This window comes from Bufo gargarizans, chromosome 2 (genome assembly GCF_014858855.1).
Source record: "Bufo gargarizans isolate SCDJY-AF-19 chromosome 2, ASM1485885v1, whole genome shotgun sequence".
Classification (NCBI taxonomy): domain Eukaryota; kingdom Metazoa; phylum Chordata; class Amphibia; order Anura; family Bufonidae; genus Bufo; species Bufo gargarizans.
In genome coordinates this window covers 148,797,106-148,822,071 of record NC_058081.1, presented here as the reverse complement: position 1 = coordinate 148,822,071, position 24,966 = coordinate 148,797,106, and the positions used below count along the sequence as shown (strand labels likewise).

Genomic DNA, 24,966 nt, shown 5'->3' with positions numbered 1-24,966 from the left:
GTATGTAACGAGTCAGATAAGCAGGGTGATGGCAGTGATATTTATGGATATGGCAAGAAACAGCTGGAAGTCTCTGTATGTTACACATAGGTGTCTCCAATACTCTGAAGAACTGAATACAGACTCTCCTTAGGGCTCTTTCACACCTGCGTTCTTTTCTTCCGGCATAGAGTTCCGTCGTCAGGGCTCTATGCCGGAAGAATCCAGATCAGTTTTATCCTAATGCATTCTGAATGGAGAGAAATCCGTTCAGGATGCATCAGGATGGCTTCAGTTCCAGAACGGAACGTTTTTTGGCCGGAGAAAATACCGCAGCATGCTGCGCTTTTTGCTCCGGCCAAAAATCCTGAAGACTTGACGACAGTTACACTTTAGAGGGAATCTGTCACCAGTTTTATGGTCTCACAACTGACATAAACTAGTGACAGATAGCAAGATGGTAGGTCACTTTGTTTAATTGACTCCGCTGAACATCTCCAGTGCATGCAGAACGAGTCCAGAATATTCATGAGCTCGCTGCTTTCCCCGTCCGCCTGCTGCTGATTCATATGTCAATCAGAGGTAGGTGGGTGGGGAGAGCTGTGAGCTCATGAATATGGGGACTCATTGGCATGCACTCGAGCTTTTAAAACCTAGCAGCATAAAACTGCTGACAGATCCCCTTTAAGCATAGAGGAGAGGAGAGCATTGTGCTGGTCATTCAGTCCAAAACAGGTTCTGCAACAACCGGTGTATTTACATAGTAACATAGTACATAAGGCCAAAAAAAGACATTTGTCCATCCAGTTCGGCCTGTCATCCTGCAAGTTGTTCCAGAGGAAGGCAAAAAATAAATATGTGAGGTAGAAGCCAATTTTCCCCACTTATGGGGAATAAAAAATTCCTTCCCGACTCCAATCAGGCAATCAGACTATCTCCCTGGATCAACAACCCCTCTCTAGTAGCTATAGCCTGTAATATTATTACGCTCCAGAAATACATCCAGGCCCCTCTTGAATCCCGTTATTATACTTACCATCACCACCTCCTCAGGCAGAGAGTTCCATAGTCTCACTGCTCTTACCGCAAAGAATCCTTTTCTATGTTTGTGCACAAACCTTCTTTCCTCCAGACACAGAGGAAGTCCCCCCGTCACAGTCACAGTCCTGGGGATAAATAGATGATGGGAGAGATCTCTGTACTGACCCCTGATATATTTATACATAGTAATTAGATCTCCCCTCAGTCGTCTTTTTTCTAAAGTGAATAACCCTAATTTTGATAATCTTTCAGGGTACTGTAGTCCACCCATTCCAGTTATTACATTAGTTGCCCTCCTCTGAACCCTCTCCAGCTCTGCTATGTCTGCCTTGTTTACAGGAGCCCAGAACTGTACACAGCAGGGCCGTCTTTAATATTGATTGGACCCTGGGCAAAAATTTACTTGGGCCCCCTGGATCCCGCCTTCCCACACCTTAGCAGGCAATCACGCCCTCCACCACAACACACACACAAAAAATCCACAGACCTGGTAGAGTACAGTTAATGACTGTAAATACTTCCAGTTCTGAAGACTCCAGCGGCTCAGGATCAGTGTTCTGGGCTGGAAGTGGGCACCGCTCTGCAGGAAGGCGACCAGGGCTCGGCTCACCCTAGTGTTACAGTGCAGCACCCCACAGTATGCAGTATAGCACCCTATAGTATACAGCACCACACAGTATGCAGTATAGCACCCTATAGTATACAGCACCACACAGTATGCAGTTTAGCACCCCACACTATACAGTACCCCACAGTATATAGTAGAGCAGTATAGCAGCCCACAGTATACAGAACCTCACGGTATACAACACCTCACTGTATACAGCACCCCAAACTATACACGATACAGCCCCCCACACTATACAGTACCGCAGTATAGCACTCCCCCCCACTATACAGGCCCCCCCACACTATACAGGCCCCCCCACACTATACAGGCCCCCCACAGTATACAGCCCACCACACAGTATACAGGTCCCCACACAGTATACAGGCCACCCCCCCCCCCAGTATACAGCCCACCACACAATATACAGCCCATTAAACAATATATAGCCCACCACACAATATACAGCCCACCACACAGTATACAGCACCCCACTATACAGTGGTTTACAGTATATTAACATAACAGCCCCTGTCACCTTTTTCTGATGTAATCTTTACACAAAAAAGCTCCACAGTTAACTTTTGCAACACTCAGTAGGACCTGTGATGACCTCATAGCCATGTGACCAGTAATTGCTAGGTTACTGGTCACATGGTAATGATGTCATTAAGGTCCTAGAGCAAATCTCATTAAGGTCCTAGAATTAAGATCATTAACACAGTACGATCATGATGCCTGTGTAGCCGACAGCCTGACACCCAGGGCAGTAGCTAGCAGGGCTCAAGAGGCAGCTGCCTTGGGCCCCCCAGGAGCAACTGGGCCCAGGGCAGCTGCCCCTTTTGCCCCTTGGTAAAGACGGCCCTGGTACACAGTACTCCATGTGTGGTCTGACTAATGATTTGTAAAGTGGCAGGACTATGTTCTTATCATTTATTAGACATTACATTCTTGTTTGGTTTAGAAATCCCAATATTCTGAGAGGGGAAGGTATCCCATTCAGAATCCTAATCTATAAGCTAGAGTGGAAAGAAGGGGCTACAAAGAACATCTCTATTTCAGGAGTTTCGCTCTAAAAAAGTAGAGCGTCTCAAAGCATGACATTCTGTATTATTCTGTATTATTCTGTAAACTATTGCTTACCTTATTTGTTTCTATACAGTCAGAACTGAGGCCCAGATTTACTGATATGTTTGTGCCACAAATATGAATAAAAAGTGGACCAATTTTGGTGCAATTTGGTGCATTTACGGGGTCTAAACTTTTTTCCAAAATGGTCAACAATTCTGGGGTAAATATCTGTCTCAAAGTAAGCCAACCAATAGTTGGTATAAAGTCAGAGAAAAGTGTCTATATCTGCACCAGATTTATTATCCAGCCTGAACCAGTGCAATAAATCTGGTGCAGGTCTACACCGCCTGTCTAAGTTTATACAATGTTTTGGATTGAATCTGGGCCTGTGTGTTTGTATAATCCGTATTGTACCATGCTGAAGGTGCCAATGGTTTCGCCTTCAGGAGCCATACCAGTCTGGAGATGCAGGAAATGTTACAAAAGAAGAATAAAAAAAATTAAAAAAACATCAGGCGTCATCTGTCCAGTACAGGACCATGTTTTCTTTAACAGAGAATCAGTCCAACTATAACACATTTTGGGGATAACCCCTTCTTCACATAAGAAACGACAGCAGCACTGTCTAGACTGGGACTGGTGGTCTAGTTTGGACTGAAAATAGAGCACTTTACAGGAGCACTAGTGCCTGGTGAATCGCTTAACTTTTCTTCTTTTGCAACCATTTGCAATAATTCCTGCAAGCGGTGTGAAATAGTTGTTCCCAGATTCCACCGACAAATTACAGCTGATTGCTTGGAGTCCGCTTATTCAAAAATTATCAAAAATTGGACAACCCCTTTCCTAATCTTAGTAGTCAGTTCAAAGTTTTATTTCTTATTACTTGTCCATGGAATGTCCTTGGAGTGACTTATAATACTCTAGTCTACAATAGACTCATATCTGTATGTTTATGTAGCAGAGTGCAATATAATTAACAAGGATTCCTTGGGCCCACTAGAAGCTATGGTTCTAGGTTCAACCCCTATATCACCTCATAGTTATAAATGGTTTTGAATCAAAGAAATAGACCCAAGTGGCAAGTGATTATTTCTAAAGGAAGCCAAATGTTTTTTTTTTCTGGACTTTTGGGGCCCACTAGAGGATTTTCTGGTTCTCTGGTGGATCAGTCCAACCATGATCAAGCATTGGAGACATTGAGCTTATGCCACCAGTACTGTCCAAATTGGAAGCTCTTCATTTGCCACCAGACAGCTGTACTGTTTCACCTTCATTTATGCAAGGCAAAGATTTTCGAATTATATTCTACTGAACCTTCCTGAAAATCTATAATATTCCCTGCTGAGAAAAGTGATATATCTCCCTACTGTCTTCTCTCTTTACAGTTTATCAACAAGTCTTTAATCTCCCTTCTGTCACGAGCTCTGCCATCCTTCAAACGTCAAGTACAAAAATATATACTCCCTTAGAGATTTTAACTTCAGTTAACTTGAGAGTCTGACTTCAAAGTACTTTTTTTTTCCTAGAGAAAAATATGTGCTATCAAAAATGATCACAGCATAGGAATGTTTATGACTGGCCTAAGTGAATCACGGGGTGTTATTAACCCTCTTTTTGCCATGAAGTGCAGTCACTCTGAAAGCATTTATTTTTAGATTGATGAAAGGCAGCAATCAGGCAAATCAGTGGATTCTTGTAATGTTTATTCATGGCACGCGGTAAGTGTTCTACATGAAATAAGGATGAACCTGTGGCAAAGATATTAAAACCAGTATTACATAATGTGTGCCTAATGTCACATAAATTGCTTTACACTCGATTTGCTATGTGGTAACAAAAAAAAACTACTTTTAGGATGCAAACATTTGTAGGTAGAAGAGAGTGTGGACTATGGACTGTCTACACCCTGCAATATACCATAGTAGTTGCACTTTTTTGCCTTTTCGTCTTTCACTCCCCACCTTCCCATAGCTCTTTTTTATTTTTCTATTCACATAACCTTACGAGGGCTTCGTTTTTGCGGGAGAAGTTGTACTTTCTAATGGCAACATTTACGGTTGCATAGCATGTAGTAGGAAGTGGGGAAAAAATTCCAAATGGGGTACAATTGGGGAAAAAACACAATTCTGACAAAGGTTTTTATTTTATTAATTTTTTACACTGTACACTATGCGGTAAAATTGACCTGATATCTTCATTCTCCAGGTCAGTACGGTTACAACGATACCACACTTGTATAATTTTTCTGGTTCTCGTGGGCAGCGCCAACCTTTACAATTGCTTTGTTTTTACTAGTTTCCCCTGTTAGGCTACATTCACACGACTGACACACTATCCATTTTTCATGGCTATTTTTTAAGCATTTTTGTATCCATTTTCGGTTAAAAATGGACAAATTCAATTGACTTTTTTTTTCTTCTTTTTTTTAAATGCCAACCACTGCAGTGCCTTTCATATACATAATGTCCGCCACAATGCCCCCAGTATGATTAATGCTCCCATTAGTTGCCCCCAGTATTGCTAATGCCCCCTTTAGTGCCCTACTGGTATTATTCATGCCCCTATTAATGGCCCCAAGTATTAATAATGCCTCCTTTAGTGGCCTACAGTATTAATAATATCTCCCTTAGTGGCCCCCAGTATTAATAATGCCTCCATTAGTGGCTCCCAGTATTAATAATGCATTCATTAGTGCAGACCACCCCGTGTTAATAATGCCTCCATTAGTGCCCCCCCACCATATTAATAATGTCCTTATTAGTATTATTAATGCCCCCTGTTGCCCCTATTCTGCTTATGTGAAAAAACCCTCACCTCATCCATCTGAATGCACAGGGACACTCGCTCCTCACTGGATGCAGCAGGAAAGCACCTGCAGGTCCTTGTAGGTCATTTCATCCTGCATCCAGTGAGGAGTGAGTGTCCCCGTGCATTCAGATGGATGAGGTGAGTTTTTTTTTTGTTTTTTTATCCCATGAAAGATTCTTTGTACCATTTTTAATGGCCATTAGACAGGTACACTCCTGTCTGAACAGCCATCAAAAAAACTGTCCCATTGATGTCAACGGGGTCTGTCTGGTCTAATATAAGACATGTCCGTTCTACACAAACATCACCAATGCAGGAAATGACTGGCCTCAGCAGTGACATCCCATATACAGCTGAGGCCAGTGATTGGCCGCACAATGACCTGGGGCACAGAATGTCACCGCTGCAGCCAGAATGATGACATAAGTGGCAGGGAAGACTGAAGCTTATTGCTGGAAGCAGCAAGGGAGAAAAGTGGTAGAAATGGCTTCTTGTGCTATTTTAGCACATTTCCAGGGACTGCACAAGTTTTTATTTAACTTGGACAACTCTTTTAAGTAAAAAATAAATGAGGCTATTTATACATTCTTACAGAGAGAGAGATTTTAATTTTGCCATCCATACAGTTGCATGGTAATTATCACTGTCCATACCGCTCACACCGACCTGATAGCAATCCGCTAACACGTGTTGCTTATTATAAATAACCCAGATTTGGTGTGAAAAATGTACCTAGCTTGAGTTTCTAACACCAACCTCTCAGTGACCTTGGCAATATTACAGGAACATTAGGGAATAATATTTTTGCAAGAATAAACCGCACTTTAATAATTTACTCAGTGTGTTGGACACAAACAAGGCTTCTTTTTTCACCAAGGGTATCAAATTGTCTATTCCTTTAAACAAGGTTTTTTTGATGCCACTGCATAAAAGACACTCTGTCAGACTTGCGTGAAACACCTCTGTTTATGCAAGAATCCGAAAAAATACATGAACTTTTCATAGGGAGCATTTAGGAGTCATTATCGTCTTTCGACTTCATGAATTAGAATTTTCCTGTTTGAAGGGGATCTCCCACACGCCTTTGAAATACACTGCACATGTCCATGTAATATTTTCTTCCTAGATGCTTCCTCTTTGCGTAAATCTTAAAAGATTGAGGAGGAGATTTATCAAAACTGGTGCAAAGTAAAACTGCAACTATGCCCATAGCAACCAATCAGATCGATCCTTTCATTTTACAAAGGAGCACCAAACAATAAAAGGTGAAATCTGATTGGTTGCTATGGGCAACTAAGTGACTTTTCCTTAGCACCAGTTTTGATAAATCTCTCCCTAAGTCTCCTAACAGCGTATTAAGTATATGCTATGTGTTATTGTTGGTAAAAAAATGTCCTCTTGCCCAAGCATAGCACATGATTGATAAAAGTGTATAAAAATATACACACTTCCCCATGAAGATCAAAGAAATACACACAACTGCTAAGTGCATGAAATAAACCACAAGTGCCTTAAAGGGGTTTTCCAGAACGAATGATTTTTTATGAAGTGCCCACAGCCTGACTCCTGAAACAGAAGATTCATACTTACTTACTCCATGCCGCTCTGTTATTCCGCGTTGCTTCCACTTTCTCCATGTTATGGGTCCGCACTATTTACATCCAGCTGGCTATGGGCATGGACACTTGCACCTCTCCAGCCAATGATTGATTGTGGTAACATCGCTGCTGAAGCCAGTCATTGAATGGAGTGGTGCATGTGATCATTTCCATAGCCATCAGTGTATGGACCAGACGATGGAGACACTGGAGGCAGCGTGGAGGACCCGAGTGCCATGGAGCAGGCAATTATAAATGTTCTGTTTCAGGGGGCATGCTGTGGGCACTTGATAAAACATCATTATTTCTAGAAAACCCCTTTAAGTACTTATGATATCTGTTATTCATGTCAAAAAGGAAACTTTGATAGATAATCTAAACATTGGAAACAATATTGTCCTGTTTTTTTACATTTTGGCTTCTTTATCATGCGGTAACCAAAAAATGGAGCCATTTAATATTGTGCCTTTCCATGGTGTAGTTTAATTTAACCTGATATATTGAAGGGTTTTCCAGTAGTTTGGTATTGATGGAGCATCCTTATGATTGGCCATCAGTATCTGATTTGTGGGGGTCCATACACTCCACTCCCACCAAGCAGCTGTTCTGCAGTAGCTCTGGCGGGGGGAACAGACATCGAAACTACACAGCTCCATACATTGTGTGTAGTGGACGGAGCTGGTTACCAGTGTTAGACTGAACCACCAGTGTATTGGAGGATCCTCTTGTGGGCCCAGTCTCTGAAGCCATAGTGGGCACCAAAGGTCCAGGAGAAAAAAAACATTTAGATCTGCATTTGGGGCTTATCACTTGGCACTAGGGTAGATTTCTTTGATTGAAAACCTTTTAGACTTTATTGATGATATAGGACTCGGGACATTTTTTTTAATGGTGGGCCTTAGTAACCCCAGTCCTACACTGAGGGTTACTGCAGCGCCCCTCTCATTGAAGTGAATGGGAGTATCGCTGCAGTAACCAGCTACATCCACTACATACAGTGGACTGAGCTGTGTAGTTCTAGTGCCTATTTCTAATGTTTGTTAGATTGCTATTGCAAATATTTTGGCAGAAGGAAAACATCAGGAATTTGGCAGATCAAAAACACTAACTGTGCCCCGGGAACATGTGGTGAACAACATCAATAACAATTTACATAAGAGAGGTACAAACAAGTCAGCAGTTCAGAATCAATGGTAAATAAGTCTACAAAGTAGTCATCACACAATTTAGTGAAGGCACTGTAAACAACAAAAAGAACAAGCAAACAACAAGCAGAGAGATGGAACTGATAGCAGGAAGAACTGGAGGGGAGGAGAACGCACAACTATGAAGGTTAAAAGGGGGTGAAGCATAGATGCTCAGGAAGGAATGAGCCGTCCTTCCATACCGTAGGTTTGGCCAGTTAGTTCAGATGAGTCTGTACCAGAAAATTGACTGATTCAGTGTCTTCCCTAAGGACCATTCAGCAGTACCATATGAGCACAACATTTCCCTGGTTAAAAAGAGTCACCCTTCATAAAAGTTTTTATATGTTTCAGATAGTTAACCTCATTGGCCCATTAGCTTATAGGAAAGGCCCTTACTAGTTTTCCTAGACAAGTATAGCAATATCACCATCATCTGAATCAGGTGACCCATCATCTTGTGAGTTTTTAATTGTTGATTTTTTTTTTGTCATTTAGGTATAAAAAAAATTGTACTTTCTATAGTAATTAATTATTAGGCAATCAAACTTACTAATTTGTCACTAGCCTTAAATATGTTAAAGGGAATCTGTCGCTAGGTTTATGTTGCCAGATCTGAGGCCAACATGATGTAGTCACAGACACCCTGATTCCATCCATGTATCACTTACAGGTGATCTTGATATTGTTTTAAAAAAAAAAAAATCACACTTTATCACCCACAGCTGAAGCCCGGCACTGATATTCATAAGCAGTGGGCCCCTCCTGTCCTCCTAGCGTTGATTGATAGCTACACTATATGGACAAAGGTATTGGGACCCACCACTTAATCATTGAATTCAGGTGTTTCATTCATTTCTTTTGCCACAGGTGTATAAAATCCAGCACTTAACCATGCAGTATACCTTTACAAACATTTTTGAAAGAATGAGTTGTTGTAATGAGCTTATTGAATCCAGAGTGGTCCTCTAATAGGATGCCACCACTGCAAAAAGTCCGTTTTTGAACTTTGTTCCTTTCTAGATATTCCACCATCAACTGTAAGTGGTATTATTGCAAAGTGGAAGTGGTTAGGAACCACCATGATTCTGCCTAACCTGACCTGAGTCTTTTGACCATTTTGACCCTTTGTTGCCTGCCCTGACATTGGACTTCCTTCTCAGATTTGCACGAACTCTGTCTGCCCTGATCACTGCCTGTTACTGACTACAAGTATATACTGACCCATCAGTGCTTCGCACCAGTGTTTCTTAATCCCCGTGGGGCAGCTGTCAGCCATACCAGAACTACTCTGAAGCCTTGTGGCTCCCCTGCAGATATGTCCAGATCCATGTACAGGGATTAGGGGATGAATACCAGAGGTCTGCCCAGAGAACTCCCTTAGGATTAGTCCTAAGTCAAGCCAGTCAATTAACGCAGTGGTTCCACACTCACTGCCTGTGACAGTTGCAGTGGCAACCATGTAATATGACTGCTAGAACATGCCAGCTTTGTAATAATGGTATGTTTGTGAATGCATGCAATTATATCTCCCATCCCTTGCACCAATGTGATATACCACGTTGTGATAGTATGTGGTTTACCAAGTGAATGGGACAAGCAGTTGTAATTATGCTGCCCTGCCGCTACAAAGGAGTCTGCACACAGGTAATTTTGTATAGGAAGCAGCACTCACCAAGTGACACGGCCCCTTCAGACAGGTGATCGGTGGGGTGCTGAGTGTCAGAGCAGTGGTGAGCAGGTGTAATTACAAGTATGGCATCCCTATTTACTTCTATGGGACAGCTCTGTCTGTTCAAGTGAATAGGAAAGAGCCGTCCCATAGAAGTGAATGGGGCTGCCATACTTGTAATTACACCTGCTCACCACTGCAATTGCTGCAGAGAGCAGGTAACCAGAGCAGAGAAGGCAGCTCTTGTATGAGCACTGCCTTCTCTTCAAACAGTTGATCGGTGGAGGTGCCAGGTGTAGGAACCCCCCCAATCTGATATTGATGACCTATCCTGGGGACAGGTCATCAATAGTAAAAGCTGGGTAACCCCTTTAAGTTAAAACTGTGTTTCCCTGATTACTTCCACCATCCTAGAGTAGGTAGCCATGGGGTAAAAAGATCCTCAGTTTTCTGTAAAGGGACCACTCCTTACAGGGCTTATAAGCTGTTCTTGAATGGGGACCTTTATTATGTGTGTCTGACCCTACCAATAATAATAATAACTTTTTTCAGCCCTTTCTGTCAAGAGTTTTTTGCATGCATGCCATAACGCAGTTCTTCGCCATTCATCGCCACAACCAGAAGGCTCCGGTCCCCCTTCGTCTGCATGCTGTTGTATTTTCACATTTGGTAATAACATTTGTCCTGTTATTGTAAGTCATCGCCTATGAGATCCAGGCTGCAGGAGCTGGGAAATATTTACAGCATTTGCGGCCTGATTTGTGTTTCATTTTTACAGCCAAATGCTTTTCAGTCAACACATGTGGTATAAATATCAACATAGCTTTCACTCTGAGTTTCTCTTGGATAAGCTTTATAGCATTCATAAAAAAGATCTTTTGTTTTCTTTGTAAAAAAAAAATCTCAAAAACTGCCAGCTCATATCAAAACGTATAAAGGCTAAGATCTAAAAACACCAGTTTAATTGAAGGTTGCTTTTTCCTTATGACTATGTGATGTCTATCTAACTTGGCCATGTCACATCGTCTAGAAATATACGGCGCTCATTAGCATTATGAACAAATATATAACTTTTTGTGATTTTCCTAGTCTGAACAGTCTAATGTCAAGTCACCTGTCACCTAAAAATATAAAATAACGGTTTATCAGTGAAAACAGATGTGAAAATGATGAATTTTTGTGATAAACTGGGGAGGAGAGGGTATAAAAGAGGCAGAGGGCATTAAAGAAAAGAGGGTATTGATCAGCCAAGAGTACGGTAAATGCAAAGTGTCTTGAAGTACAGGGTATTGAGGAGGCAAAAGGTCTTGAGAGGAAAGTTAATTTTTAAAAAGCTCAAGTTATTGAGGAGGCAAAGGGTATAGAATAGAGGTGGCCAATCCGCTCCTCAAAATCTACCAACAGTAGATAAATGAGGGCTCATGCACGCAATCGTATGTATTTTGCGGTCCACACGGAAAGAAAATATGTTCATGTGCATGAGCCCTAAGGGTATGTGCACATTGTATACAGGCTGTATGTTTGGCAAATGTTTCAGGATATGCTCCTGGTACATACACCAAAAGTATCCATAGAGTAGCATTAGGCCCTTTAGCATATAACTGCATACATCAGAGATACTGTGTCAGGGTATCTTGAGGACCAAGTACTCAGTGTCAAGCAGCAGCTGCAAAAGCGAATACTATGAGATTTTAGGGTGTATAAAAAGAGATAATAAAGTGATCCCAAAGTAATTTTATTCTCTATAAATCCCTTCTAAAACCACATTTCAAATATGGGATTCAGTTATGGGCTGCACATTTTAAAAAGGATAGAGGATAGGGAGAGACGGTTCAAAGGCAGGCAACCAGCTTATTAAATGAGATGTGATGTGAAAGGTCTGTGATCTCATTTGCATCTATAAATATATGTGAACAGTACAAATAACTGGCATGTGATTTTTTTTTTTTCAAGGACTTTACTGTATATACTGTATTCTTTAGGAAAGGGTTCTTTACAGTTAGAGTAGTGAAATTCGGAATGCTCAATTTGTAGAGGTAGTAATGGCAGATACTACAACTAAACACTTCCTGGGTGTAGAATATTAATGACTTATCCTCGGGATAGGTCATCAATATCTAATCTGTGAGGGCCTGACTCCTAACTCCACATCAGCTGTATGTAGCGGACATAGTGCTCCAGTGAGTGCTGTGGCCTCTTCCTAGACCAGTGAGGTCATGTTCATCAGTCACATTGCCTAAGGGCCTGAGCTGCCACTATACGATATACAGCACTGTGCTTGGTAAACTGTGAGGAGGCTGCAATGCTTACTGTAGCTCCACTTCCTCTTCAAACAGCTGATCAGCAGGGGTATAAGACGTTAGACCCCTCACCAATGAGATATTGATGACCTATCTGGAGAGTAGGTCATCAATATTCTACTCCCATAAAACACGTTTAATGTACTATAGTTTATCAGGAAAATTTGAACTCGATGGAACTGTACCTTTTTTCAACCCAACTATGAGACTATGTATGTTTGACCACCATTGATGGTATTGAGGAGACAGGTGTGCTGAGCACACAGAAGGTTTCTGCTACCCTTCAAAGTAAATTGTATCACTAAGATTTCTAGGTCATAGATCTGGGATCATTGCGGATTACCACACATCTCATCAATTTTTGCTCTTCTCTACATAGGTTCACCATATCCGAAACTAAATTGGCTGAAGAAAGACTTCCCAATGCCAAATAACTCATTTGTCCTTCCAGGCGGTTCTCTACTGCTGACAAACATCACAGGGGAAAGTGAAGGAACGTACATGTGCATTGCAACAAACGCTCTTGGAAAAACAGTAGCAATGTCTGCTCTGCACTTATCTGGTTCGTATCAAGATCTGTAACTGCATTCTTCTGTTATGAGCTAGTGTGTGGTGAGGTTTTATAATCCTATCACTTTTTATGGCATTCCTGTAGCAAAATGTTGTGCCTTTATTTTCGAAATTCCTAATTTTAATGAAAAAAGGCAGCTTTGAATTATTTTCAGAACTGTAACCTTTAGTCCAGCGTGTGGTTTGAGCATGACGTCTGTCTGGTGTCTCCTCCAGCTCATTATCCTGGTATTGTACTGTACTTTACATGTGCAAGCTAATGAAATGCTAACCACCCATTTTAAAGTTTAAGGTCAGCTTATTCTTTTCAGTTCTGCTTTTCCTTAGCAAATTTTAACAATGTTCTCCTTTGACAATGCACTGTTACCATGGCTTGGTTAATCCTCATTTCATATGTTTTTACAAAAAAAAAGTTTTGTGTTGGCATTTTATATTTAAGGCCTATTCCGGTAATCTCAAGTTATCCGCTATATATAGAATAGGGGATACCTTACAGATCGATGAGGGTCCTAGCTAGGGGCCCCTGAAATGAATGTAGCACTTGCAGTTTGGGCGTTCACACTGCTGCTCCATTCATCTCTGTGGAACCTGTCAGGAATAGCAGAATGCTGTCCTCACCTATCTCTGGTGGTCCCGGCAGTGCATACTGTATGTCCAACCTGCCAGCGGTAGGACAGTTAGGCTACTTTCATACTTGCGCTAAAGCAATCCAGCAGGCTGTTTCGGCAGAGAAACGGCTTGCTGCAGTTCTCCGGATCTGGCCTAGCGGAAACAGCCATTCACCGCTGGAGCCCTTTGACTATAATGCCGGGATTCGGCCTGGCAATATTGCATGCATCGATTTTTGTCTGACTTCCGCCATTTATGCCAGGCAGTGGCCAGATTCCTGCAAGATCCCCTAAAGGTACGACCACACACAGCATCTCTCCATAGAAGTCAATGGGGAAATAGGTTTGTGAGATAGACCTAGCGCTTTTAATGTTGAGTTCAGTGATGACTGCACCTGATTTCCGTGTGGTTGACTGCATGTAAAACATGTTCTGATGCTTACGGCTGCTGATCGAATGGGGTATACCATTGAGTAGCCACTTGCGGTAAATGTTTGACACATGGTAAAATATGTTACTATTTGAACTTAATCAAAACCACGAAAAATTCCCTACAGTTGAAACAACAGTCCATAAATGATCACGGACAAAAAAAAAAACTACGGTAACCTATGTGGTTGGCGACATGGTTTCCATAACCACATCGTGACCGAATTACGGCCGCCCCATGTGGTTGTACCCTTATAGTCTGTGGGGTTCAGCAGGCATGTGACACTATCCGGGTATGCTGGATCCAGAGAACTCTGAGAGGAACAGGATACGCTCAATTAACCCCTTCAGGTGCGGCACCTGAGGGGTTAATTGTGCAGATCACAGCCCCCTGTAAGAGATTGGATGCTGCCAGGCAGCAGGGGGCAGTCATGTACACAGTTCGTAGTATATTCTAACTTGAAGCGTCTCCATCACCATGGGAACGCCTCTGTGTTAGAATATACTGTCGGATATGAGTTTTCACGATGGTGATGGGGACTCGTTCCCATGGTGATGGGGACGCTTCAAGTTAAAATATACCATCGGATTGGAGAAAACTCCGATCCGATGGTATAATAGGGACTCCTGACTTTACATTGAAAGTCAATGGGGGATGGATCAGTTTGCAATTGCACCATATTGTGTCAACGTCAAACGGATCCGAAACGGATCCTGCATTGTAAGTCAGGACGGATCCGTTTGGCTCCGCACTGCCAGGCGGACACCAAAACGACTTTTTCCTTCATGTCCGTGGATCCTCCAAAAATTAAGGAAGACCCACGCAAGGAAAAATGGACACGGATCACGGAACTACGGAACCCGTTTTTGCGGACCGCGAAAAAAAACGGTCGTGTGCATGAGGCCTAAACCTAATTTATCATGCCTTCACTCCAAACTTCTGTCTTCAAAAAGTCGCAAAATAGGGCTTACTCCCTTCCATAAAAATTTTGTGACTTTAGGCAGTTTTACACCACTCTTTCCAGTTTTCAAATGTGGTGAAAAAGTGGCTGTGGTTAGCTTATGTTAACCCCTTCCCGACTGGCATCCGGCTATATACGTGCTATCTGCACATACCCCATGCAGATAGCACGCATATAAACGTTATGTCAGCTCTTTAATTCAAGCGCTGCAAAGCTCTTGGATTAAAGAGGACCTTTCACCGATTATGATACTGTGAACTAAGAATACAGACATGGAGAGCGGCGCCCGGGGATCTCACTGCACTTACTATTATCCCTGGGCGCCGCTCCGTTCTCCCGCTATGCCCTCCGGTATCTCCGGCCACTAAGTTATTGTAGGCAGAGATTTCAGTCACTAAGTTATGGTAGGCGGAGTCTGCCCTTGTTCTGCTCTAGCGCTGGCCAATCGCAGCACAGAGCTCACAGCCTGGGAGGTTATTTTCTCCCAAGCTGTGAGCTCTGCAATGCGATTGGCCAGCACTACAGCAGAACAAGGGCAGACTCCGCCTACCATAACTTAGTGACCGGAGATACCGGAGGGCATAGCAGGAGAACGGAACGGGAGCCCCATCCATGCCCCCTCCATGCTGGCCATACCCCCTACATTCCGTCCCTGCCCCGATTTGTGCCCCCTGCCCCTGATGGAGTCCCCCTGCTGTATGTGATAGCGGTGGCTCCGTTCCTGAGCAGCGACCATCAGCAGCGAGTGTCAGCTGTATGCTGACACTCTTTTGCAACCCCTTAGATTCCATAGTCAGCGGCATCCAAGGGGTTAACAGAGGGAGGGGGCTCCCTCTCTCAACCATTGGGCTGCTTTGATGGCAGCGGCCCGATAGTTTCCAATTTTTGCGGGGCCACGGAACAGAGCAACGGATGTGGACAGCACACAGGGTGCTGTCTGCATCTTTTGCAGCCCCATTGAAGTGCAGAACAAAACCACTGTCGTGTGAATGAGCCCTAAAACTGATAGTATTATACTTTGCAATGCACTTGCATTTAAAAGTATAGTACAGCCATCAGCCCCACTAAATCTTCAAGATCCAAGTGAGACTTGATAAAAAAAAGTTTGAAAATAAAAAAAAGTTTAAAATAAATGTAAAAAAAAAAATAATATGTAAATTAAAAATATAATAAATTGCCTTTTCCTATATCCGCTTGCAGTGTCCCAGGGGGTCAGTGGTGTATGCTGGGCTTTGTAGTGCAGATTGACTCACTAACCTGGGATCCACTGTCGTCTTCAATTGGGGCAAATACTGGAACAGGCAGGTATTTAACAGTTTGTGACGCCAGTGTCAATTAAACGGTGACACGCCGTGTATGGTATTGTAGAAGAATGAAGCAAGCATAGGATAGCCAACAAAAACTGGAACATTTACTGAATATCAGTGAATACAGCTGGTTCTTGGGAGTACAGAATGGCCGGTCTTAGCAAGGCATTATACAGAGTGTTGATTACAGGAGATGCAGTACAGGCGGCTTGCACACTATTCCTGACTGGTCCTGCTACATGTGACTTTCTCTCCAAGGTCTAATGCCCTTTATCTGGCGTACCCTTGAAGCTGTCCTTATCTAGTACCTCCTCTGCTGTCTTGAGTACCTCTTGCTTTGTCTGATCGGCCTCTGTGGTATTCTGTGTCTTCAGGCTGATTAGCTATGCCCTTCTGACTTCTATGCATACGGACTCAGGAGGGAACCCTCTCTGCACTGAGTCTGGAAACTTCTAAACTTCCTGAGCTAGGCCCTAGCCTATTTATACTGAACTGGGGGCTCCCTCTGCTGGCTGTTATAAGGATTGCCGGTAACCGGCCTGACTTGCTTAAAGGGAACTACACACTCAAATCTAGCAGTGTCGGGTAGCCTACCCGTATGCTGCACACCCCCAGACTTTAACGTGAGTAAGGCCTCGTACTCACACACATGCCTGAACCAACATAAGCTGATGCATAACTTAACCATTACATTATAAATATAATAAACAACTATTTCACACAAAAATATAACATTTGCAACAAAGGACGCAAGAAAAAGGGGCGTCTTCTTTCTTCTTAGGCACGGCCGCTGACCTGGCACAGCGGACTTAAGGTGAACCAGGTTAGTCTATTTTTCTTGACTGAAGTATAATAAGGAACTACACAGGGTTTCCCCGTGGGTGTAGAACAGGCAAGGGCTCACGTGGAGGAGTCCATTCTTGCGCACAAACATCAAGCAGGCTATTTCCGATAGTAACTGTTCGGGAGGAGACACCACCAGCATAGTCAAAGTCTCTTAAATGGACTGGCGGACGTCCCCTGGTCATCCGGGTGGACCTTCTCAACACAGGGGTTTCCTCTTCCCTTAGCACCGAGGTAGAAGAGAGAGGAGCAACAGGAGGATCTCCATCCGTGAGACCTTGGTCAGGAACAACGGGAACAACAGGAACAACAGGATCCACTAGAGGGGGAACTGGATCCGGGGCATCTTGAACCGGCTCTTCTGGAAGTAAAGGTACAGTAGGTGCCGGAGCGGGCACCAACAAGTTCAACCATGGTGTCAGAAGCCAATGCATGGGATCAGCGTCATACCTTAGATTTCGGACAGCCTGCATAGGATCCTCGGGCTGTATCGATGACTCTGACACAGGGGTTTCAGATATAGAACTCTCGGCACTGGGTCCTGGTGTCAGGCAGAGCTTTAACCGGTTTCGGTGTACAATTTGGGATCCCCTGCCCTCCCGGGTGATCTCATAAGTGTGAGTTCCAACATTTGGGATTGCAGTGACAACATAAGGACTTTGCTCCCATTTACTGTCCAGTTTACTGGTACGGCGGTTATTTTTTAACCATACCACAGCCCCTATTGTCAAGGGTTCTGCATGGGCTGCTTGGTCATAGTCTCTCTGCTGCCGGTCTCTAGCATAGTCCATACGTTCCTGAACAATAGCTTGGGCCGTATTCAATCGCCTTTGGTGTTCAGCAACCCAGTCGGTATTAGGGAATGGGTTGATGCAATCAGGTACGAGTACATCCAAGGAGTGGTCAGCAGGCAATAATCCTTGGCGCCCAAACATCAAATAAAAGGGGGTATACCCGGTGGAACAGTGTATGGTATGATTGTATGTGAACATGAGCTGTGGCAACAGATTAGGCCAATCTCCCCTGGTTTCAGGAGGCACGGTCCTCAGCATCTCTATCAAGGTCTGATTCATTTTTTCACATAATCCATTACCTTGCGGATGGTAGGCCGTTGTCCGGATCTTCTTACAGTTGTGCAGGCGGCACAGTTCATGGAACAGATGGGACTCAAAAGCAGGACCTTGATCGGTGAGGATCTTTTCTGGACAACCGTAGGGCAGGAGGAAGTGTTTCCAGAACATTTCGGCTGTAGTCTTGGCCGTCTGGTCTCTCACAGGCACCGCTACAACAAACTTAGTGAAATGGTCAATAATAGTCATAGCGTACACATACCCTGAGCGACTAGGCTCCAGTTTCACATGGTCGATGGCGACAAGTTCAAGAGGACGAGTACTTACAATGGGTCTCAGTGGTGCCCTCTGATCATGGTGTTCACCTCGTTTCAAGGCACAGGCTACGCACTCCCGACACCACTTCTCCATGTCTTCTCTCATGCCCACCCAGTAAAACCGCTGGCGGATATTTGCCTCAGTCTTTTGGACCCCAAAGTGACCGGATTGATTGTGGTACATCTCCAACACCATACCTGCATCTCGTCGGGGTATGAGAATTTGATGCACTCTTTCGTTGGACACTGGGTCTAGGCTTCTCCGTAGCAACAGGCCCTTTTGTATGAAGAGTTGATGGCGCTGTCTCCACAGTTTGATGAGCTCAGGATCTGTACTCTTACGCCGAATCCTCTCAGGGGTTCTGCCACTGGTAATGAAGTCCAACAATTCACCCAGCACTCTACTTTCAGACTGTAGTTTCACCCACCTTTCTTCTTTGAGTTCCGGCCTACTGGAGGGTGAAGGAACTGCAGCTCTGTTACTGGTAGCCCGAGCCTGATCCTGTTGAGCAAATTTATGGTAGAAGGCCGGCATTTCTACATCTTCCCAAGCATCTCGCACATCATCAGGAGCTGTCTCTGTGGGAAGTCTGGATAAAGCATCAGCATTGTCATTAGTACGTCCAGCGCGATATTTTACAGAGAAATCATAGTTGGCGAGACGAGAGGCCCCTCTTTGCTCCAAAGCCCCAAATTTAGCTGTATTTAGATGTGCCAGAGGGTTATTATCAGTGAATGCAATGAATGGGGTAGCGGCTAGATAATCTTTGAATTTTTCCGTCACTGCCCACACTAATGCCAGGAACTCTAGTTTGAAGGAACTATAATTCTGGTCATTTTTCTCAGCTCCTTTCAGGGAGCGGCTTGCATAAGCTATCACTCTTTCTTTTCCCTCTTGAATCTGGGCTAACACAGCCCCCAGGCCTCGCTTGCTAGCATCAGTATACAGATGGAAGGGCTTGCTGTAGTCGGGATAACCTAACACGGGAGGCTCGGTCAGTTTCTTTTTTAACAACTGGAACGCGATCTCTCTCTCTTCATTCCACTCAATGAGCACTGGAGTTCTAGGACTTTTCTTGGGCTGCCCCCTCAAGAGTTCCTGGATAGGATCGGCTATTTGAGCAAAATGGGGGATGAAACGTCTATAGTAGCCGGCAAAACCAAGGAAACCCCTCACCTCTTTGACGGTAGTGGGTACCGGCCAGTTACGGACAGCTGCTAACTTATCAGGGTCAGGTTGTACGCCCTCTCCGCTTACCACATGCCCCAGGTATTTTACCGCAGGTTTGAGCAGGTGGCATTTAGATGGCTTTACCTTCAGGCCATATTTGACAAGGATTTCAAAGACCTCTGCTAAGTGTTTCAGGTGGTCTTCATATGTTTTTGAGTACACAATGACGTCATCTAGATACAGCAGCACTGTTTCGAAGTTTTTGTGACCCAAACACCGCTCCATTAGTCTCTGGAAAGTTCCTGGGGCATTACATAGCCCAAACGGCATACAATTGAATTCGAACAGGCCCATGGGAGTGGTGAAAGCAGTCTTTTCCCTATCTGCCGGGGCCATGGGTACTTGCCAGTAGCCACTGGTCAAGTCCAATGTGGAGAAATAGGCAGCGGAGCCCAGAGCAGTTAGTGACTCTTCAATGCGGGGCAGTGGGTATGCGTCTTTGTGGGTTATTTGGTTAATTTTTCTATAGTCCACGCAGAAACGGATACCACCATCCTTCTTCTTTACAAGGACCAGGGGTGCCGCCCACGGGCTACGACTGTCCCGGATTACATTAGAGTCTTTCATCTCTTGGATCATTTCTTTTACAGTCTGATATGAAGTAGGCGGTAAGGGTCGGTATCTCTCCTTGATAGGAGGATGAGAGCCAGTAGGTATGGTGTGTTGTATGGCACTAACCTCTCCATAATCAGCAGCATGTTTACTGAAGGCCTGGTGGTGCTCTTTGACAAGCTGTAGTATCCCTTCTTGTTGATGTTGGGGGGTAGTCTCGTCCCCGACATGTAGCTCTTCCCACCAGGGTACTTGTGACTGGGGCACCGGCGGACATCCGCTGACTGCAGCTGGCGGCTTTTCTGTCACTGGAAGACGGATGATGTCTTGGAAGAACACCTGAGAAAGCTGGGCAACAGGGTAATGCTTAGTAAGCGCAACAGGATGATCACTCAGGTTAATCAGACGGACAGGTACTTTACCTTGGGAGACGTTCACCAGGCACTTGGCAGCTCTCACATAAGGGTAGTTCTCCATCTGGATTGGTTCCACCAGGGCTGGATAATCTTGGCCTTGGACTCCCAGGACAGCACGACACCATAAGAGAGTTTGGGAATTAGGAGGCAAAGTCACAGGCTTATTATCACGAATCCTAGCAGTACAAATTTCTCCTTTCCCGTTAGCAAACCTCTGCTGGGCACTTAACACAGTGATAGTCTTTTGAATCACCCTCTTGGATGCAGAGGAAGCGGTGGGCAGAGTCTGGTGTAATACGGCAAGGATTTCTGCATAACAGTTTTTGAAGACATTGGTGCCTAGAATGACAGGATGTCCTCCTCTGTCGCCGGCCTGTACTACTATCACCCCCTGTTGAGGCAAGGTTACTTCTCCCACCTGCAGGGTGGGTTCCCAGTATCCATGGATCTTTACCGGTTTGCCATTGCTGGCGATAATCTCTACCCAGGATTCAGGCGGCTGGGTCAATTGGTTGGTGTCCCAGAATCTTTCAAAAGCGGGCAGCTGAATAGTAGTGACCTGAGACCCAGTATCTAATAGGGCTTCAAAGGGGACCCCGTTAATCTCCACATTGATTTTAGGATGGGATCCTACATACCGTGGCATCCAATTTGGATCTTTTGGACCTAGTGTTCTACCTCCCGAGGGGTGGTCCTCAGCCTCAGGGGTTGCCCGTTTAACTGCCAGCAAGTGGATTCTGTGTGTCCCATCTTTTTGCAGTATGTACACACGGGCCGCTGGCGACCCCTATTGCGCCTCCCAGGATCCCTGGGGTGAGTCTCTTGGTATGGAGGTGGGAACGGCTTAGAGGGTGACAGGAACTCCTCTTCTGACATCATAGGTTTTTCCCATTCCTCCATTTTTCTGCACACTCTCTCTAGGCTTTTAGTGAGGTGATTTACTTGCTCTGTCAGCATGGCGATAGTATCGGTAGCTGTAGCTTGAACAGCTTGACCGGCCTCAGCTCGGTTAATGATAAACGGTTTTGACCTGCAGGCTGATAACTCAGGTGGGGTGCTCAACTCTGTAGATACTGCTGACCCCAGAATTTTTATAGCCAGTTCTTTAAAGTCCAGAAAGGTACTGTTAGGGTGTTGGGCGGACAGCATCTTTAATTGGGTCCTTATTTGCTCACTAGACACTCCGGTAATAAATTGTTCCCTCAGGGTCTGATCCTGGTTATCAGCTTCCTTGGGATCTATCTGGATTACAGCCCCCAAAGCCTCCTGAAGTGATAGGGCATAGTCACGGAGGGACTCACCGGACTTCTGTTTCTTGCCAAAGAAGTGCATCTTTATCTCTGAGGCAGTCCTCGTTTCAAAAGTGGCCCTGAGGTGGGTGAATATCTGCTCCAGAGTACTCCTTTCAGCAGCAGGCCAGGATAATACCTCTCTGCGGGCAGCCCCCTCCAGTTGCGCTAGCAAGATTTCCATTTGCTGATCGGCATTTATGGGGTACAGTTTGAATAAGGCCAGCAACTTTTCTTTAAAGTCTCTTAGGGTATGGGCCTCTCCGTTATAGCGGGGAAACCATGGGGCCCCAAAATAGTAAGGCATGGTAAAGGGCATCATGCTGGGGGCTATAGGATGATTAGGAGCCGCAAGCTCTCCCGGGTCCGGCCGCTCGGCAACTCCCGGATCTGACATGTTACCTTATTACGAGGTGGCCGCTGGTGACTAAAGGGGCCGGAACAATCCCCTTCCCTCCGGATACAAGTTCTTACCGGTTTCGCCGGGTGTGCGCAGGCCAAATCTCGTGAGACTCCGGACGTCCTGTGTACGCGGTGACGTTGCTGACGCAGGAAAAGCAGGGCCGCGGCGGTGTGATGATGAAGAGGGGCGGGATTCTCTGTGTCTTTGAAGGGATCCGCCCACGGAGGTCCTCAGCAGGGCGGGAAACTTTACTCCAGGCGGCCGGTGGCCATCTTGATCACGATTCCCTGACAGCAAGCAGGGTGTTGCAAAGTCCAATAAATCACAGTCCACAAATACGATTTTCTCTCTGGGGGTAGCGCAACACAGTACAGCGTCTCTGATTCCTCCCAGGCACAATTTCAATCCACCGGCTTGGAAATAAAGGGTACAGTCCTCGCAATACGGTGGTGGAATAGTTAAAGCACACAGTTCACACTTCTCTGCACAGTAGAAGTATGCGGATCCTGTTCGTGACGCCAAAAAGAGCGATGCAGTGTCCCAGGGGGTCAGTGGTGTATTCTGGGCTTTGTAGTGCAGATTGACTCACTAACCTGGGATCCACTGTCGTCTTCAATTGGGGCAAATACTGGAACAGGCAGGTATTTAACAGTTCGTGACGCCAGTGTCAATTAAACGGTGACACGCCGTGTATGGTATTGTAGAAGAATGAAGCAAGCATAGGATAGCCAACAAAAACTGGAACATTTACTGAATATCAGTGAATACAGCTGGTTCTTGGGAGTACAGAATGGCCGGTCTTAGCAAGGCATTATACAGAGTGTTGATTACAGGAGATGCAGTACAGGCGGCTTGCACACTATTCCTGAATGGTCCTGCTACATGTGACTTTCTCTCCAAGGTCTAATGCCCTTTATCTGGCGTACCCTTGAAGCTGTCCTTATCTAGTACCTCCTCTGCTGTCTTGAGTACCTCTTGCTTTGTCTGATCGGCCTCTGTGGTATTCTGTGTCTTCAGGCTGATTAGCTATGCCCTTCTGACTTCTATGCATACGGACTCAGGAGGGAACCCTCTCTGCACTGAGTCTGGAAACTTCTAAACTTCCTGAGCTAGGCCCTAGCCTATTTATACTGAACTGGGGGCTCCCTCTGCTGGCTGTTATAAGGATTGCCGGTAACCGGCCTGACTTGCTTAAAGGGAACTACACACTCAAATCTAGCAGTGTCGGGTAGCCTACCCGTATGCTGCACGCTCATTTATAAGAAATTTAAAAATGAAAAAAATATAATAAACTACACATAATTGGTATCGCCACATCCGTAATGACCTGATCTATAAAATAATCATGGTACTAATCATGCGTGGTAAACGCTGTACAGAATAAAAAACAATGCGGAATTGCTGTTTTTATGATAGAAAAGTCATAGAACATGAAAAAAACAATACAAATTTGGTGTCGCCATAACCATATCAACCCACGGAATAAAAGTATCTTATCGAATATACCACATGGAGAACCCCATAAAAAAAACACTGGGAGAATTGTAATATTAGCCCACTTCACATTAAAAAATGTAATTAAAAAATTGTACCATTAAAAACTACAGCCCATCCTGCAAAACATGAGCAAAAAATAAAAAAGCTATTGCCCTTAAAATTTATTCCAGCAAATTCCATGTTAGAAAATGCAGATGCCGCTCCTTTCCTTTTGAATTCTGCCTTCTGCTCATACAGAAGTTTACCACCACATATGGGGTGTTGCCGTGTTCAGGAGAAAATGGATAACAAATTATCGGGTGCATTTGCTACTGTTATTCCTTGTTAAAATGAAAAATTTGGCTTTAAGGGACTTTTTCTTTTAAAAAAATAAACATTTTCATTTTCACAGCCAAGTATTTCTAAATATATGAAACGCTTGTGAGGGCAAAGTGGTCAGTAAACCCCTTAATGAGTTATAAGAGGGGTGTAGTTTCCAAAATGGGGTCACTTTTTTGGGGTTTCTACTGTAAGGGTGCCCTAGTGTGCCTTCAAATATGAGACAACACCCAAAAGCCATTCCAGCAAAATCTGCTCTCCAAAAACCATATGTTGCTTCTTTCTTCCTGAACCCTGCCTTGTGCCCATACAGATGTTTATAGCTATAAATAGGGTGTTTTTGTAAGCTGCAGAATCAGGGTAATAAATATTGAGGTTCAATTTGCTTTTAACCCTTGCTGTGTTATAGGAAAAATTGGATTAAAATTAATACTCTGCACAAAAACTGAAAATTGTGAATTTCACCTCAATTTTCCTTTAATTCTTGTGGAACACTAGTTTGTAAAACCAGTTTTGAATAATTTGACGGGTGTAGTTTCTAAAATGGGGTCACTTAGGAATGGTTTCTATTACATAAGGACCTCAAAGTGACTTCAGAACTGAATTGGTCCTTGAAAAATCGGTTTTGAAAATTTTATAGAAAATTTGAAAATTGCTTCTTAAATTGTAATTTTCAAAATGATGCCAACATAAAGTAGACATATAGGGAATGTTAAGTAAAAACTATCTAATGAGGTATCACTATCTGCCTTTAAGGGATAAAAATTCAAATTTAGAAAATTTACATGTTTTCAAAATTTGCTGTAGATTTGGGATTTTTTATAATAAAGGTAAAACATATCGACCCAAATTTTCCCCTAACATCAAGTACGAGATGTCACGAGAAAAATCTCA

At 44.1% G+C, this 24,966-nt stretch overlaps 1 protein-coding gene across 1 annotated transcript in view; it reads left to right on the top strand.

Annotated features, from left to right (window-relative positions):
* The window catches only part of ADAMTSL3 (ADAMTS like 3), a 468,234-nt gene that overhangs the window by 410,366 nt on the left and 32,902 nt on the right, over positions 1-24,966 (top strand). The window contains exon 24 of the mRNA XM_044279573.1: positions 12,640-12,822. Within this exon, the coding sequence (XP_044135508.1) occupies positions 12,640-12,822 (183 nt within the window). The remainder of the gene's footprint in view (positions 1-12,639; positions 12,823-24,966) is intronic.